The sequence below is a fragment of the Anomalospiza imberbis genome, chromosome 1 (assembly GCF_031753505.1).
Source record: "Anomalospiza imberbis isolate Cuckoo-Finch-1a 21T00152 chromosome 1, ASM3175350v1, whole genome shotgun sequence".
Classification (NCBI taxonomy): domain Eukaryota; kingdom Metazoa; phylum Chordata; class Aves; order Passeriformes; family Viduidae; genus Anomalospiza; species Anomalospiza imberbis.
In genome coordinates this window covers 71,894,869-71,914,052 of record NC_089681.1, presented here as the reverse complement: position 1 = coordinate 71,914,052, position 19,184 = coordinate 71,894,869, and the positions used below count along the sequence as shown (strand labels likewise).

The 19,184-nt window shown below is 37.7% G+C and overlaps 1 protein-coding gene across 4 annotated transcripts in view; it reads left to right on the top strand.

Moving 5' to 3' along the window:
* SEMA5A (semaphorin 5A) overlaps positions 1–19,184 on the top strand; it is a 312,741-nt gene that overhangs the window by 220,064 nt on the left and 73,493 nt on the right. For all 4 annotated transcript variants that reach the window (XM_068196491.1, XM_068196502.1, XM_068196480.1 and 1 more), the window contains 3 exons: positions 1,021–1,228; positions 13,217–13,334; positions 18,558–18,739. In XM_068196491.1, coding sequence (XP_068052592.1) covers positions 1,021–1,228; positions 13,217–13,334; positions 18,558–18,739 — 508 coding nt within the window. The remainder of the gene's footprint in view (positions 1–1,020; positions 1,229–13,216; positions 13,335–18,557; positions 18,740–19,184) is intronic.

The window sequence follows — 19,184 nt, the reverse complement described above, 5'->3', positions numbered from 1 at the left end:
AGACGTGTGGCCACCAGGTGTTTCCTGCCATGGATAAAACCAGTACTCGCCAAGCCAGGGCCAGATACATCCTGAGAGCCTGCGCTGCCAACTCTGAGCCAAACCTCCGGCCTTATGCCAGTGATAGCAAACCCCCTGTTTTCTGGACTGCAGAACAGGCCTTCCCAAACATTCCCCTTGCCATTATTACCAACTCAAAAGGGTAGTCTTCCCAGACTTCAGGGCTTATCTCTGTGTGTTTGCAGTATTGGATCTTTAATACTTCCTATTGCTGGCACATAAAAGATTGCATAATGCTGCAGCTCCCTAAAATATTTATCAGTGTGAGAATGTGATCCTTTGTGTTCAGAACAAATGTACTTTGATATTTTTAAATTATTTTAAAACTTTGCAAGTGTGAATCATAAATCTTATCATATACTCTGACACTGGTTTTCAATGCGTTACTATCTTTCCTGAGAAATTGCATTAAGAATAGAAGCAAAGAGTGAATGCTAAAAGCTTTGATTTTTCAGAAGTCAATATCAGGATAAGTCAGAAGAAGGGATTCAGACTCATTCATTCATATTCACCTAGACTCAAGACCTGCATATACTCATATACATGTGCTTTATTAAATGAATGTGATACATTTTAAAACTGCTTTAAATATAGTAAGGTGTAGGACAATCCAGTAGACCGAAGTCAGTAACCCTTGGCATGAAAGTGCATTAATAAAGCCAGTCTTTGAAACCTTGTTTTCTTGTGACTAGTGCTCTCTAGGCTGTTCTGCACTAATAATTTTACACTTTTTTATTTTCTTTTTTTTAATGTATTGCATCACATGAAAACAGACTTTAAAGTTTTCTAAGTTCTTTTCACTGTACTATTATCTATTTAGGAAACTTCAGTCAAAATAATCCTGTGTTCTGAGGCTTCATTGGAAACAACCAACTCAAGGATTTTTTTCTCTGAATGACACCAAGCAAATAGAATTGCTAGTGTGATTTTTAGTAACTCATTTTCCTCTTGCCTTTTCAGACTATGGCACTATTAAGAAAGTACTTGCCCCAATGAACCAGACTTCAAGCAGCTGCCTGCTTGAGGAAATTGAGCTCCTGCCGAAAAGTCAGCGAGAGCCCGTCAGGAGCCTTCAGATCCTGCACAGCCAGAGTGTCCTTTTCGTGGGCCTTCAGGAGCATGTGATTAAGGTCCCCCTGAAGAGATGTCTCTTTTACAAAACATACAGGTATGAAGAATCAGCTAGCTTTATTTGACTGGAGAAAAATACATGCAGGGGGTTGCAGAAAAATGGGAAGGATAAATGACTGCAAGTAGGAATCCAAATTAATTGTCTCTCTCAACAATGACTTCCTGAGTACACTGTTTATCAAAAGCGTCTTGACTGCTTGTGCTAACTTGTTAGGACTAGCTGAGGCTCTCAAGGAATTGAAGTGTCATTATGTAGATTTTAAATTGTGAAGTGAAACAGTAAGAAATGTTTTATATAGAAAACAGTTACCTGGTAAAGTGCAATATAGCTGCTGGTTTGATATATGTAAAGTTTGTGACTTGAACAAATTTAGGGGGTTTTGGGGTTTTTTTAAAGCTATTTTATAACTGAATAAACAATATCTCTGAGAATTCTGAAGCAAATTGGGTTGCATGAACTGAGACTCAAGAGTACTTTGAAAAGTGGCTATTTAAAGCTAGTGTTAGATCAGCAAACTGTAATGTAAAAATGTGATTATTCTACTAGGTAAAAGGGCTATGCAGCCAACAGTGGCCCAATCAAAGAAAGAGAATAACTTAAAAATAATCACCTGTTTTTAGACCGTATTATGATAATTAAGGGACTTAAAGTTTAGCACACAACTTTTTCAGTAGGCTATCTGAAAATACATCTGGGTTGCAGAACATGCTGTTAGAGATTGTTAATTTCATCTAGTTAGTTGTAGCTTCCCTTTTGGTATGTGTGGTCCTGGTAATTCGGTATGATTGTTTTGTGTTACATCAGACAGACTCTGAACCAGTCATGAGGTTTTGAGAGCTGTGACAGAGGCATGTGGTTGGTTTTTTAGCTTGATTTAGCTTCACCTTGTTTAACACACATTCCTCTGAAAAGCTGGGCTGTTAAAGGAGGGAGAAAGGCTGCTAGTTGCCTCTCTTGGCTGCTACACTCAGGCTCACAGAGACATTATTTGCACAGCAAAGATATCACACCTCCCATAAAAGGCAGCGTGACCATTTGCAGGTAGAGACATTTCTGGCCATCACAGGGACAACACACTTGGTCACAGCAGGGAAGTGGCCACGGGTCACAGGTGTGCTAAAGCTGTGGCTTGGTGACAGTGGAAGGACATTTCCAAGGGGCCTGGTTCACCGTGGGAATTGGTACCATGCAGGAAGCCAGTGAAAGGCTACAGAGTTGAAGACAAGACTGAAGGTAAAGGTGTGCCATAGAAAACAAGTAGACCAGGGAAGGGAAGAATTCTACCTTTTACAGTTTTTTACCCGCCCGGTTTTTGTTTATGCTGTCTTATATAGCATATTTTTGGTATTTTTTATTGAAATAGAAGAACACTTAAAGCCCCATTGGAAGTCCTGCAAAGCTTACTTTAGGGAAAAGTTTTATAAGGGCAAGTCTCTGCTTCAAGCATTTTGTTGCTTTAGCGGCCTACGTAGGACCAGGTTTCAGTTTCCTTGGAAATTTCATCTTTCCTTGGTTCACAGAGTTTGAAAAAGGATGTGTGGTGGTGAGTATTTACACCAAGCCTGTAGTCCACTGGACATTTCAAGGCTGGTGCCTCACTTTGTTTTTAATGAAGTGTGAATGCCCAAGGTCCCTGGTACCTCTCCTTCTCTCAGGACAATTCCCAAGGCATGGCAATTTTATTCCAGCTGCGGGGCCCAAACATGCTTCAGCCCTTGCAGGGTAGGACTGCTGTTTCAAATCACAGGCCCCATGCATAGCTGCAGGCTATTCATTCCCCTCCCTATTTTTGCAGGGGGCTCTAATTGTCTAATTTTTAAAATTTCTCTTAGAACAAAAGAAAACAAAACAAAAAAAGTGGAGCCTTTCCCATTTTACTGAGAACAGTAGTTAAATGCCTCAAACACTGCTCAAATGATAATTTATTCCTTTGCCCAGAGGTATATGAAGTCTCATCTTACAGTGGAATGACTTATTTAAAAGGAGATAAAATGATTCCTTGTGGGGTTTTTCAGTCATGTCTTTTGTAGTTGTATGACTTCTCTTGTAGTAATTAAATATTCATTGCACCAAAAGGATTGCCATCCTTGCTTCCTTCTTGGTTAAAGAGTTCACCATCAATTGTAGCTCTGTTTTGTGAAAAAGGAGAGGATTTACTGATGTGATCCAGACAAAAAAAGTAATTTCCTTTTCATCTATCATTAGGGACTCAGATTATTTGAAGAATGCAGGTGTAATCTTTCTCTCACCTATAATTTACTTTTGGTTTGACTAGGTTTTTCCTGGCTTGTGCTGGATTTCTTTTTTTTTTTTTCTTTTTTTTTTTTTTTCTTTTTTTGCATGTAGACAGAGTACAAGTACATTACTTGGGGCTATACATTTCTCCAGGCATTGAAACCTCTTAAATTTGCTCATTGCATTTCTGGGTGCTTTAATACTCACATTCTTCTATTATGTTGCTAACTATTATGTCAATACTGTAGCAATGGGTAAACCTTACCTAAGGCAATGCCTTGGAGCATAGTGGGTTTTGGGGCTTTTTTTGTATTATTTTAATTTATTTATTCACATTTATCATACTTAAGGCTGTCTAAATGTGCCAAAGCTTCATTCTGAAATTCCATCAATGATAACTACAGTCTGTTCCCCAGATCAAGGACGTGTACTCTTCAGTATCCACTTCACATAATTATTGAGGAATAGGGCATGCTTGTGTATGAATAACAGCCTTAACAAAGTCAAAATGTTGAAGACATTCTACCTCATCTGCTCTTTTTGTCTAAATGGCAGAGTGCTCAGTGCCTAATCTTATCTAATCTCTTTGTTTAGGTTTCTTGCTGAGCTTTCAGACAATACAACGTCAGTGTCTCCATTGAGCAGACTCTTTCATAAGCTAATATCTCAATGTCAAGATAATTTTTTTAAGATTGTCCATTTTAATTGTTTTTCATTATTCATTGTTTCATCTTCCCACAGTAGCCTCCAAAGCGTGTGGTTGTTGCTTTTATTTGTAATTTGTCTCCTTAATAATCACTCTAATATGCTCTGCACATCATAAGTCTGTTCCTCCAGCACTTTTCAGAAGTGGAGGGACCCTGTGACCTGTTGCTGCTCTAACAGATAGTCCATCTGCTTCAGCACACTCCAGTCATGACTCTACTCCCATAAACATTGTTAACAAAGGGTCTTGAAAATACATTTGGAGGCAATTTTTTGAGGTTTTTTTGATGGTTTTGGTTTTGGTTTTTGGTTTGGTTTGGGTTTTTTTGTTTGGTTTGGGTTTTTTGTGTTTTAAGTGTGGTTTGCTGCACTGTGACAGCAGACCTTACCACAGGCGAAACCTGTTGTCACACCCATAGTTAACGTTGCTCAGCACTTTCCATTATGCCCTGATGTTTCCATCATTCATGAGTTGCCCATGCCAGTTATTTGGATTGCCAGTTTCCATGGGGGGCAGTTGGAGGGTATCTCATACAGACTTCTGCTAATGCCTGAATAGTTTTAAACATCCTGTCATAATTGTGCTGGTTTTGAGAGACAGCTAGAGAAAAGTAATCTGGGATGTGTCAGTAGTTTGGAGAATCAGTTCGCAAAAAACCCCTGCCATCTTCAAGGTGCAGGAAGAGCGGAGCAGTTACCTAAATTCAGCTCTCTTGGGGAAAATCCTTAAGGTTTGACCAGGTTATTATCACCTGGGTATTGCAATTCACACGTTTATCAAACTTTTAGAGAAGTCCATCAATGATATTCACTGGAGCTGTTTTCACAGATGAATTCTCCATCTCTCTCTACTTCTTCACAGTTGAGTAGGCCAAGCATGAAGCACAACTGACTTTTATATATCTGCTATTTAACTATAATGTGAGATAAACAGAATAATTATCATGAGAAGATAATTTAAACTCACTAAAATTCAGTGTCTCTGTTTCACTTTGAAGGTTCTATGCACCCATAATAAGGAAGAAGATCTGTGTCATGGGGTAGAGACTCTGTTCCCTGAAACAAAGAAACAGTCAGCTTTCTTTTGTTGGCAGCTGTAGCCTTCAAAAGCAACCCTGGATGGCAGTGATTTTTTTCTGAGGCAAATTTGTCAAAGTTATACTTTGTACTGGCATTTTCAGTGCATTAGGTCTGAAAGGACAACGAAAGTCTTTATCAGCCCAATGTTCTTTAAAATCTAACCAAGCAAGGGTCAAGGATTGGTATTTCTGATGGAAGATAGGTTTCACACACTTGAAAGGCTTGAAAACTAATCCTGCTATGATGTTATGTCTAAGTAAATAAATAGTGCCCTCTGCTAAAAGCTGTACAAATAGTGACTTCTCTGACATAAAAAAACCTGACAACTTCTGGAAATTTTTGAGTATTTTTTTTTTTTTTTACAATATATACCTAAGATACTACTAGGTTGCAAGCTTGTCTTGCTAAGTCATGTTATCATAGCTATTCTACTATAACTAACCTTTTGCTCTTTGAACTTCTTTATTCTTATTTTGGTGTCTTTATGAGCCATCAGTTAAGCAATCTGTACATACACAAGAAAACTCAGCACAGTGCTAAAAAGGATACTGAATTAACTAACAGAAGAAAATATACTTTATTTCATTCCTAGAACTCCAGTAAGATTATTGATTAAGTATTTCAGCCACTTTTGCATTCCTTTATTTTGCCCTAGCTGTAGATTTTGCATCCTCAGAAGTACCCTCACACTCAGTAGAAACCTGTTTTCCTGGTAATAAACACTCTATAACATTGAATAGTAAAATAATTATTCCTATATACCGATACTGTATAAGCTAATAACAAGTATGTGGTCTAAACCATTACTAGGTGTTCATGTGTCCAGAAGAGCTTGCCAACAAATGGAATTGAAATTGCTATTTGGAAATAATCATTCCAAAGTATTTATTTTTGGATATTCAGGTGGATTTCCTGATTTCAAAATATGCAGGCTTTATTCCAGTTTAAATATGAGAAATCTGCTGCTGCATTATAATGACAGAACCACATGAGGACTGATCTGAATTATTACTCTGATTCCAGAGTAATATTCCAGAATCAGAGTCCTCATAAATTTCCCAGACTGGGATAAACTGTACTTCTGTCTGCAAGTCTGGATTATAAACAAGTATTAAAAATGGCAATTCTTTTTTTGGGTATTAGATACACTGAAAAGCTATATTCAGTAGGTGTCAACTTAAGGGCACTATTAAAGTCAGCAGAATTATGAAATAAGCACAGTTTTAAGTTTTTTGCACTCAAAAGTAGTAGAATATTAGTCCCATACTGCAGAGGAAATAGCTTGAGCCTTTCTGCCTTTGTGAAGACGAAAGATTTTGTAGAAAGGGTCTGTCTATCTGTCCTGCAAAATGCATCAGAGACAACTGTTCATTTACATTTTGCTGACCCTGAAATATTTAGCAACAACTTTTCAAAGTTTGGTCTCTGTGTGTATGTATTGTGTTGTATGCAGATATTCTTGTCAAACAAGAATTTTACAGCCTGCTCCAAATTTATTTCTTGAAGTAGCCTTATGAGGGAAAGAAAAATGTCTTTTTCTTTTCGTTTGCAAGGATATAAGTAACTACATATTTGCAATTCAGATTTTATTAGGATATTATTTTAAACAAAAAAGTGACCTAAGTTTTCTAAGAAAGAAAAATTTAAAACAGTCCTGTAGTTTTCATATATCATGATGTAATTAATTTTGTTGCTTTAAAAAATATCAAAAGATTCAGGAATTCTCAGTTTAGTGTGTTTACTCTTAGTAACTGTAAGTGCTTACAGGCAAGTTCAGGAAGTGGGGGTTGGATGAGTGGACAGTGGGGTGGATTGGGAAATGGCTGAATGCCAGCTCTCAGAGGATTGTGATCAATGTCCCAGTCTAGTTGGAGGCCTACTGGTGTCACCTAAGGGTCAGTACTGGGCCCAGTATTGTTTAACCTTTCATCAGTGACGTGGCTGAAGGGGCAGATGTCTCCTCAGCAAGTTCTCTGGTGACACAAAGCTGGAGGAGTGGCCGATACTCCAGAAGTCTGTGCAGCCCCTCAGAGGGACCTTGACAGGCTGGAGAGATGGGTGGAAAGGAACCTTCTGAAATTCAACAAAGGCAAGTGCAGGGTCCTGCACCTGGGGAAGAATAATCCCAGGCTGGAAAGCAGCTCTGTGAAGAAGGACCTGGGAGTCCTGATGGACAGGTTATCCATGAGCCAGCTGTGTGCCCTGGGGGCCAGGAAGGCCAATGGTATCCTGGCGTGCATTGGTAAGAGCACTGCCAGCAGGTCGAGAGAGGTGATCCTGCCCCTGTACTCTGGTGAGGCCACATCTGGAGTGCTGTGTGCAGCTCTGGACTCCTAAGGACAAAGAAAGATATGGAGCTCCTGGAGTGTGTGCAGCGGAGAGCAGCAAAGATGAGTAGGGTCTGAAGCATCTCTTCTGTGAGGTGAGACTGAGGGAGTTGGACCTGTTCAGCCTTGACAGGAGAAGACTGAGAGGAGATTTATCAATGTATATAAATATTAGAATGGGGGGTGTTGAGAGGATGCTCTGAAAGTTGTCTTTCTCATTTGATCCATATATAGTCACTTGCAAGCATCAACATTCAGCGAATTGTGTGATATAAACAACTTTTATACACAAATTTCTCATTCTGGATTTGATGGAAGAACCTTGTGGGTTTAAGGCTGGTATTTTCAGTAATGTTGCAAAATTGAATTGTATCGAAATATGCTTAGACTATGCTACAAAAATTAAAATAAGAGGAAGCAATGATAGTCCATTCAGAGTGTCTGAGAAGAATTTGATTTTCTTAGCAGTACAGGTGAGGGTTAAGCAGTATTCTGAATATTTGACATGCATCTTAGCTTGAGCTACTTGGGATTTTATAAATTGTGTCCCTACCACTTATGTTCTTCTGCATCATTCATCTGTATCTTTAGATGCCTGTTCTTCATTGCACACATGTATATAGCTGCAAAACCAGTAGTAATGAAAACACTAAGAGGTACCTTTGTCTGGTATCACATTCATGTATTCATTCAGGAATGGATAGAGCTGTGTATAGGTAAAGACAGAAAAATGTTTCTTGAACAGTCTTAGAAGATGTACTTCTTGCATTTATATATATTGTATGAATAAAATGTTACTGCTCAGGAGGATACCTGATTAGCACTTTCATATTCATATGGGAATATATTCTCACCCTCAAAGGAAATTAAAAATCTCTTTGAAATGAATGTTATTATTATACAGCTTTTAAACTTAAGGGTTTTTTTTGTTCTTTGGAACACACATAAATTCTTTTTAGTCTAAAAGTCTATGGAATTTTAAACATATTTTGCTCTGAATTCTGTTAATTCTGCCTTGTTTTCTGACTCAATAAATCATCTCAAATATAACTGAAGTAGGACAATTTTTCTGGCCTACTTGATGATAATTATAAAATAGCTGAAGAAATAACCTGACTTTTAATGACTTGCTTTAGAGTGAGGTGGCTTGTGGTTCTGTTGGTAGCCAGTCAAAACCCATTGCTTAAGTGTAGCACCACTGCCACGTGTGTGCCTTGCAGGAGACATACTCTGCTACCTATCATTTACATTTGGTAAAAAAAAGTGAAGTGACAACACAAAGCAAAATTAGAATCAGTCAGGAGAAGCCAAAGGCTGTTTAAAGTTTTTGTAGAGAGTGCTGACTCAATAGGGTAAGTGGCATCTAGTGTCTTCAAATGAACCAGTTTAATTTTATTCCTGAATTTCCTTCCTGCACAAAATTGCCAGTTTTAGCAGTGCTGGGACAAATTATGTGAAGTCTTAGAGATGTGAGCTGGTGCCTACTGGGATTAACAGACAAAACATTCATTCTCTGCTGAAATTGAGATGTAAGGTATACTTCTAGAGACAAGATGACAAATTATATTTAGCTCTGCTATTTGCAGTGTGACAGTATAAAAGGGCCCATTTCAAATGAAATACCTAATACCTACTTTAAAATTTATCTAATTTTTCAATAGTAGCATCTAAAATGACTTTAATTTAGACAGAGATTTGGGAGGAAAATAAGATAAAGATGTGTAGTGGTATCTGATTTTTGATGTTCCTTACTTACATAAAATTGACATAAATTTGACAGCCATGTTGTATAGTTTCTTTTGTTATTTCGTGTACACACTGAAGCTGTTCTTCTTACTGCTGTCTCTTGGGAGAGAGATTCATTAAAAAAGACTTAAAACAGTATGAAGTTTTCCTAAGAACACAGAACTGCAAATTAAGTCCCTCTAAATTTTCCATTTCAGATAGAAGTTCTGATATTTTTATACACACAAGCTTTATTCTATCTGATTTTTTATGTGTCACCTTATTTTTTTATCTGTTTCCTTGTTTTATCTAGGCATAGTAGATAAAAATAATTAGCTGATGTTACACACACATTAAATCAAAGGAATCATCCCTCAAAGGAAAGAAAATGGTTTTAAAAGGTGACATAATTAGGCAGTAAGGATAAAACCTTACCCTCATATTACCTCCCTTCTTTTAATTTAAAAAAAACTATGTCCACTTTTCAGAGATATAGCTGATCTGAAAAAAAAAAAAAAAGAAAACCTTCTGCAATGTGAGGCAGGGTGGAGAACAGAAAAGAATTGTTGTGCCAATACCTGAGAACAGGGCAGCTGTTTAAGTCAGGACCTGCCACATCTCTTGAATATGTCTGACACAGTGAGCTGAAGGAGGTTGATGAGACTGAATTACAGTTTTGTAGGGCTTTTTTTTCTGTCTGGATATAAGATTTAAAAAATCAAACTTTTTGCAATATGAGACTTAGATATAATAATGTTTGGGACAAATAATTAGCACATTAGTGAAAAAATCCCAGCAGAACTAGAGTTTCTCATGTGAGGAATATTTCTCTGAAAAAAATTCTTGTTGCTTTGCTTGAAATAGTTTATATGTTTAGAGGATTAATTTCTGTACTGTAGTGTAAAGAAAACCATTTTCGAAGAATGGTAATGCCTCTAATTTGTGGAGGAAGTTTTCCTCTTGTTGTCTGCATGAGGTTAGCCGAGTTATTAACTTCTTAAAATGATAATTTTCATATGCTCAGTGGATCTTTTTAACTAAATTCTGAAAAGATTCACCTCATTTTACCTTTCTGCAGAGCACTCCAAACCTGGTCAGCTACTGAAAAAACCCCACTCAGTGTTCACAGAGTGAACATTCTTTGTCATAGCAGTACAAAAACTTTTTTTCTTTCATGGAACTAGGATCTATTCTGATACCAGAAAATTGTAAGGACGGTCAAAATATGTTTCTAGCACCTTACTTAAAATTTCAGAGTGACTAGTAATGAAAGGTGCAAGTCTTTTTGATTTGCTTGAATCAAAGGTAAAGTGAAAACAAAAACAAAAGAGGAAATGAGGTCTAAGACCAGAGTGGGAGAAGGATCAGCTTACTCCCACTAAAGAGGGAGTATGGTTCTAAGTGAAAGTATATTTCAAAAGATTTTGAAATATTTTTGGTTTTAATAAAAAGTTTCTAAAACATAATAACTGAGTTTATAAATATGAACACTTTGAAGTTAGAAAATTGACTACTTGGGCTTTGAGGCACAAATCCTCATTTCAGTATTACCACTGTTAACATTGCCAGTTGTGCACTGTCAGCCTTTAATTTGTTTTTGTATTCTTGTCTCATCAAACACATGCTTTATCAGAGATACTCAGAAGGAGAACACTGGACATCACATCTTGCAAAGTCTGGAAGATCAAGACTCTTAAAGTTTTCCATAATTTGTATAAGATTCCTTCTCACTTTCTAGATAGTTAAATGGAAACGTGTAGCCTGAGTTACAAAAATGCTAAGCGCTCACAGCTGCAGGAGCCAACAGTGGGAACTCTCTTCTGAACAGCAAGTTCCCTAAACAAAAAGCTTTATCTTTGGGCTGGAATCCTGATTAGGGGTACCCATTTGACTGTTACGCCTCTTACATTGTGCCCTTTTTGCAGATGAGAACTATGCTCCCACATGGTACTGGCAATCCACATTGCCAAGTGGAAAGTGGAAGTGAATTATTTGAAATTTATAATTATGGTATTTTGGAATAACACTCCAGGGAATTAGTAAGTCTGCGTTTGGTCAGGTGTTAACATGGAAGTACATGAGGAGTGCCAGAGATAAATAGAAATATCAATAAAACACATAAATTAGTTAGGACAGAATCACAGAACACTTGAAGTTGGCAGGGGTCTCTGATGGTCATCTGGTCCAATGCTTGCTGGGCCTCCCAGAACCAGTTGTCCAGGGACATGTCTGGGTGGTTTTTGAATATCTCCAAGGAAAGAGACTCCAGAAGATCTCTGGGCTATCTGTGCCAATGCTCAGTCACCCTTTCTTCAACAGTGTCCCCTGATGTTGAAGCCTCCTGTGTTTCAGTTTGTGCCCACTGTCTCTGGTCCTGTCACTGGGTACCACTGAACACCCTGCATCTTCTTCATTGTATGCTTCCTTTAGGGTTTGTACATATTGATCTCCTCTCCTCTCCTCTCCTCTCCTCTCCTCTCCTCTCCTCTCCTCTCCTCTCCTCTCCTCTCCTCTCCTCTCCTCTCCTCTCCTCTCCTCTCCTCTCCTCTCCTCTCCTCTCCTCTCCTCTCCTCTCCTCTCCTCTCCTCTCCTCTCCTCTCCTCTCCTCTCCTCTCCTCTCCTCTCCTCTCCTCTCCTCTCCTCTCCTCTCCTCTCCTCTCCTCTCCTCTCCTCTCCTCTCCTCTCCTCTCCTCTCCTCTCCTCTCCTCTCCTCTCCTCTCCTCTCCTCTCCTCTCCTCTCCTCTCCTCTCCTCTCCTCTCCTCTCCTCTCCTCTCCTCTCCTCTCCTCTCCTCTCCTCTCCTCTCCTCTCCTCTCCTCTCCTCTCCTCTCCTCTCCTCTCCTCTCCTCTCCTCTCCTCTCCTCTCCTCTCCTCTCCTCTCCTCTCCTCTCCTCTCCTCTCCTCTCCTCTCCTCTCCTCTCCTCTCCTCTCCTCTCCTCTCCTCTCCTCTCCTCTCCTCTCCTCTCCTCTCCTCTCCTCGTCGGAGAGATGCTCCAGTTGCTTAACCATCTCTGTGGCCCTTCAGTCAACAGATGTGATGGGAACAGATAATTAGAGAAGCATAATGCCCGTGGATTTGAGTTGAACAAAAATGATCAGTCTAACATTAAAATCTAGAAAAATGTTTAAATGCATTGTTTTTTATGTGTAGTTTATAGGTATTCTTATAAGTATTAAACCAATTATATTGTGCTTCATTATAATGGGGGTTCCACCTCCTTTCTTATGGATCTTTAGCTATGAAGCTGCAGACCTATTACCTGGACTGTTAACACTAGACCTTGGCAAGAGAAACCTGCTACTTGCTAGAGAAATGAACTTCTAGTTTTGTACAGTGGATCTTTCAGAGTCTGTATGAAACTGGACTACCAACCTTCTCTGTAATCATTTTCTTTCCCTCCTCATGTGCCTCTGAGTGTGTTGAGTGCAGCATGTGATATGTAAGAGGTGTGATGGCAGCCACCAGTGCCCCTTTGAACTAACTTCCAGAAATTTTATACAAGTGCAGAAAACAGATCAAAAAGTTTTCTAATTAATTTCAAAGAGCAGACGCTGTCCTCTGATTTCTAAAAAAGATATCTACAATTCCAAAACTGACAGAAAAGACTAAGAACTGTAGCCTCTTGAAATTTTTACTTGGAGCAGACAATATACCCTCTTTATGAATTTTTGTAATTCTCTAGTAATTAAGTGCAACAATCAGATGAGAAAACATACCATGCATGTAGGCAGAAATTCAGCTATGCACTTAAAAGAAACCCTAGCTTTGTATAGGCATTCAAATTAATTTTTCCTCTGGTTTTGGTCATTTTGTCTTGTGTCATACCAGAACTGGGATCAATTTCACTATCTGCCTATGAAATACCAGGAGGTGCTACATAGTTACTTAGAAATCTTTGGTCAGTACAAATGGAGATAAATGTCCCGGTTATCTGATTGGTTTTCATCCACAGTGCATGCATTGGATCCCAAGACCCTTATTGTGGCTGGGACATGGTGATGAAGAAATGCACAACGCTGGAAGAAAGTCTGAGCATGAGTGAGTGGGAGCAAAGCATTACCGTGTGTCCAGTAAGTCCAAATGCATTCATTTGTCTCTTAAAACCTTTGATTCCGTGGGAATTTCATGAAAATGAGCTGGCATCGATTTTTCAAGCTCAGAAAACTGCATTTAATACCATTTTCCTTAGATTTTCTGATAAATTTAGAGTATTCTGATAGATTTTATCAGAATACTTAGTTTCTTTTCTATTTCTTATCAAACTACTTCTATGATAAAGTGATTTAGAGTAATTTCAAAGGGTTGTTTTTTATCTGTAATGTCTATTTTCCTACCTTGAAAACAAATGCTTTCTAAGATTAGTGATATTGACATATTTTTCCATGCAGAATTTTTCTCCATTATATGCTTTGAAAAAATTTAATCACTAATGGTATAATCTTTTCTTTTAGGATTATTATTGGTAATATATAAAGCTAAATAACATCTTCTAAAGTCCATTAATTGGAAGGCTGAATTCCATGAGTTAAGTTTCACCCACATTAACAACAGAGGTGATAATTACTATAAATGCAGGGTTTATATTTACAGTGGCTTCACACTTCTCTTTAAAAAATTATTTTGAATAAATTTAATATAATACAAAAAAGCACCAACAAAATTGATTTGTATCTCTCATTTTTAATTTTATTCTCGTTGTTTTAATATTCATTCTTTCCCTCGCTCCAAAGCATGCAAAAAGAGGGCTAAGAAATATCTTTCTTGTGCTATTGGGATTTTTTTTTTGAGATCCATTCTGCTTTGTCCTTCTGCCCATGAGGAGGGAGCCATTCCAACTCAGTCCTACTTAAATTCTTAGTAAGGACTTCTTGATCTTGTCCCCACTCACCAGTGAAGCACATGCATCTCTAAACTTATCCTCAAATGGTATTCATGTTCTAATCTCCATGTGTTTACAAGCTCCCTTTAACATCTTGATGACACTTCTCTCTCCTAAGATGGGCTTTGTTTAGTGAACTAGAGATGTGCAAAATCAATATAAAGTTCTTCCAGCTCTGACTTGTGCTCTATACATTTGTTGCAGCAGCCTCATAGATACAAACACTACATTGATTCTGAGGGCCTTGAGAATGTGCTCCTGTGTTCTGACTATGTTTGACATTAAATAGCAATTTTTTAAACATTTTTTCAAATTTTTGAAACTTTAAAAAAATGTTTATATCGTGTCCTGTCCTTTGCTTCCACCTTCTCACATAGAGGACTAATAAAATAGGCCAGTGTTGGATTCAACTGCATTAGCATTTGAGCTGAAATCAGGAGCAAATTTGGGGAAAATACTATGATTACTGAAATGCCTTATTTTGTTGATATTTGCATGGGCAGTCAGCCTGCTCATGTGCTTAGTCTTTCAATTGTGGCACTAGGCCTTATTTTCTTTTGTAGGTATAGAACACAAGGCCAAAGATAGGGTGGAGGGAGGAATAATTTAGAAAGCATAATTCCATTCTGTTCCGTTCAACTGGAAAAACAATTATTTAGTGTCTGTTATATGACATGTGCACAGGATATGGCAGTCTAGTCAAAGCAGTGGAGCACCTAAGGCTTGCTTAGAAATTTATCCATAGCTGTGAGACTTATCCTGCTGATCTGAGTTTCAAAGACCTAGTGAAACTCCAAAGAAATTTTGTCCTTGAGCAGATTGAACTTGCATAATATTAGGAAGATTTTAAAATTATCTAAATTGAAAAGGATGGGTTTGTGTCTTTACTGTTTTAAAGCCTTATACACTAAGTAACACATTATTGAACAGATTGGAAATCTTCACAGAAACTTTCCTCTAAAGTAACACAGTATTCTGGTAAACTGAAATCAATTACAATTTTGCTCTGCAAGGCTTTCAAATATTTGTTTTTATAGCATTTTTTGTGCCCTGCTCACAGGATATATAGGCCAAGATGTAATTAATTTAATTTTGTAGGCAACTGAGTTATGTGCATCCTTAACATGTGCTAGATATATTCAAGACACTGATGCAAGCAGAACATAACAGAATATTCAAAACCTACTCCCTCTTTTCGTCCCAACTGCTTCCAATATCTTAATTATTAGTAAAATTACTCAAATCTTTTTAACATTATAGAATTTTTTTTTAGATTAATGAATGACCAGTTTCTTCTAAAATTGGATCAGAGAGAGGTCTGTTTATACAATAGTTTAGTCCAGGATAAGAAGTGTGATCAGTTTCCTTAGAGAAATTATTTTCTACAGAATTATTCATATGGCTGAGTGCTTATAGACATGTCATGGTAGAGGAGAGAGGTGAATAGGAGAGGTAGATGAGTGTCCTCTGAAGACCAGTTTTGAAAGATGTGTTTATTTTGGTTATCTTGCTCTGATTTAATTCTCAATTTGATTTTTAGGTTGTTTTTTTCAGTTGGCATGAGTACAGCAATTGTGCGTAAATATGGACACTAATTAATGCTATGACACATTTGATCTTTTTCCAGCTAGTCATGTATCCCTATTATTCATCCAATAATTTTTATGGCAATGAGGGTTCATTGTTTTTTTGAAATATTTTCCAGTGGGAAAAATTGCAGTCCATCCCTTAAAAATATCTAGAAGCTTTACAAGGAAAGTAAAAAAAAAAAAAATAAAAAATGTTTTTCAGTATTTTGGTTTTGTTTGTTTGTTTAACAGAAGTATGCAACATGAAATGGCTTTATTTTTACAGTTATTCCTAGTGAAAGTGTAGTGTGGGATCTGAATCTGATTCATTAGGAGCTTCAGGAAACTCTACAGACTCACTAAATTCTACCAAAAATAATCTCAAACCAAAGACCTCTTGACAGAGTTAAAAATTGTGACCTTTACTCAGAGTGCAGAGGCACAAGGCAGAAAGATAAGGTGGGTATAGAGAGACTTGAGACAAAGGTGAATATTTGGAGGACATTAAGAAGGAAGAAAGATCTAAAAGCATCTGCAGAAGGGAAAGGGTGACAAAACCAGGGTGGTAGAGAGGGAAAGCAGAGTATAGCCATGCCAAGATGCTCTGATCGACTGTGATTTCTCCCTTGAAGTGTCAGATGGTGAAAGGTTGAAGGTCATGGATTCTGGTGAGGGCTGCAAAGGCTCCTCATTGGTACATTTTGCTTTCCTGCAGTTATATGATGAAATTGTTTGACATCACATCTGAAAGGGAGATACCCACAGAGAGACAGCAGGTGAGTCAGGGGGAACAGCAGAGACCTCAGTGGGATGATCTTTGCAGGAGCAAGGAAAAATAATGAAGAAAAGAGAATATGTCATCAATCTGTCTTCCTGAGTTCAAGCTTTCAGCTATGTTTTATGTAAAATTTCTCTGCCCCTTAGTATGTATTATGGTAAACATAGACAACTGTTAGGTTGTGTAACCATAGACAAGCTTTAGTTTATAACTGTAGGTGCAAAAATAAAGATGTTTTGATGCAGCACAGAAACAGAAAACAGCAAAGGCATTTTCACATCTCTGACATAATTAGACTGGGGACATAGAATTGTTAGTTTATGGACTGTAAATATTTGTTAGACCAGCAGTGTAAGAGAGAATGAGTCTGCTTGTCACTTAAAAGGAAGTATTTCTTGCTGTCTTAAAAAACCCAACAATGTAAACTCTACATGAGCAAAGGTTGGTACATTATTTTCAATAAATACCTGTCAAGAGATTTTGAAATTATGAATTATGGCTGTCGGTTGTAGCTGACAGATTATACACATAGCTATTCTTGCACAAGTGATACTTGTGAAAAATAAACTGTGGGAATTGTAATTAGTAGTGAAATTATGGTATCTTTGCCACAGTGGAAAGCATCAGCTAACATCCAGAGTGTCAGTGGAAACATGCCTTATGTTGTAATTGAATCTCTTGTATCTTCATAATATTTGTGTAATGTACACTTATCTCACCACTGCTAAAATACTAAAAGTAGTAAAGGAAGATACCATTTCAGACCAGTTATGAGAATCTACAACTCTAATTCTGGTTTCAATATATAAGCAAATATTAAAGTGTTATGTTCTCACACATTGGATGAAAAATGCATGACTACAAGTGATACATATTTATTCTTACTAAGAGTGAATTTAAATGCTACTTGCACTTGTTGGTGCTGTTGTCTTGACTCAAAGTTAACATGCAGCAAACTAAAGACAAATTCCTTAATATTTAAGTGAAAAAGTGGTCATAATTTCCATTTAGGATCAAAGATTTGTGAAGATTAACACCTTGCTAAACTAATATTATGAAAATCTGTCTTTATTGGGAGCTGAATTCCCCATGTCCTGCCCCATTTTCTTTAGAAAAGTTCATTTTCTAAGCAAATTTTATTTCAACTGGGCAATGAAGATTTCATATTAAATGTGTTACATCTGCTTGATGGAAACATTCTAGTCAAGGTGAGAATGGTCTGAACCTTCCAGCCAAAAGGGTTGAGAATTAAATTCTATGGGAGCAAACTGTTTCATCATGTGAAATGAGGTGCTGCTTTTGGAGATATTTCTAGGATTTATACATTGAATTTCATATAACATTTAGAGACTGTCATATTTAAAAACACTTTTAGTCCTTATGAAAAGGACAAAGAAAAATCTGTTTTTAAAAAAAAGACACTCATCATGGAGATTTCAGTTTGATCAGCCCAATTCTGTTGCCCTTCAGCATCTGTGTTTAGAATTATTTCATTGGAAGGAAACAGAAAGATCATTTAGTTTGAATTCCCCCTGCCAAGGGCAAGGACCTTCCACTAGTCCATGTTGCTCAAAGCCCCATCCAACCCGGCCTTGAACACTTCCATGGATTGGGCATCCACAGTTTCTCATGGGAAACCTGTTCCAGCATTTCATCATCCTCATAGAGAATTTCTTCTTCATTTCTTCCATATCCTCTGCTGGTTCTTCCTTTTGATTTCAGGTTTTATAGTCAGTCTCCAGGTTCCATTTTCACCAGAAAATTTTAGGAAGTAGGGATTGCAGAAGGCAATCGAGAGGTAGGCAAGCATGGTTGTGAAAGGCAACAGTTGTGATTTCTGTTATTGCTATGGTGGTGGCATCCAATGGCTTGGATTGGTCAGAAGTTGTGGAAATTATGCAGCTACAGGAATTATAAGGGGAGATTGCTGTCTGGAAGATGTATCTCTCCAGTGGACACTGCTGTTGTTGGTGGCTGAAGGCTAAACCTTCACACACAACAGAAAAAAGAGGTTGTGTGAAGGAACTGCCAAGCCTCAGGTAAGCTTTTCTGTTGTGTTTGTTTCTAGATGAGGAATCTGACAGTGGATGGACATTTTGGAACATGGTCACAGTGGAAACCTTGCACCCACACTGACGGGGCCAGTGTTGGCTCCTGCCTCTGCAGGACACGCATGTGTGACAGTCCTGCTCCTCAGTGTGGAGGATGGCTGTGTGAAGGACCAACCATGGAGATTGCCAACTGTTCCAGGTATGCAAGACAATTTCAGTTTCTATCATTTGTGGTTTAAAATTTTTTAACTTAATCAGAATAAAGCCTACCCTTTGAAATCTCCTCTGAAATCTACTGATCCTCTGCATGAAAGGGCAAATGGGACATTAGAAAGTGTCTCTCAGACTTTGTAGGCGAGAGAATGAGTCAGAGAGCACAGAGTTATTTCAAATGCTGTGTACCAAATAATGTTCTTCTCAGGTAATTTTAACAAAAGTTCTGAGAGAAAAAAGAAATCAGTGTTATATCAGTGGATAATATCCAAAGTATGATACTTTTTCTCAGTTCTGTAATTCATTCAACTTTCTTTTCTGGAAGTTAGAATGGTTTACTTTTTTGGAGGTCTCATATTACCATTGTAGTTCCCCATTCTGCCCTGGAAAAATGTTTTCATTGTGTCTTTCAGTTGTATCATGATAGCAAG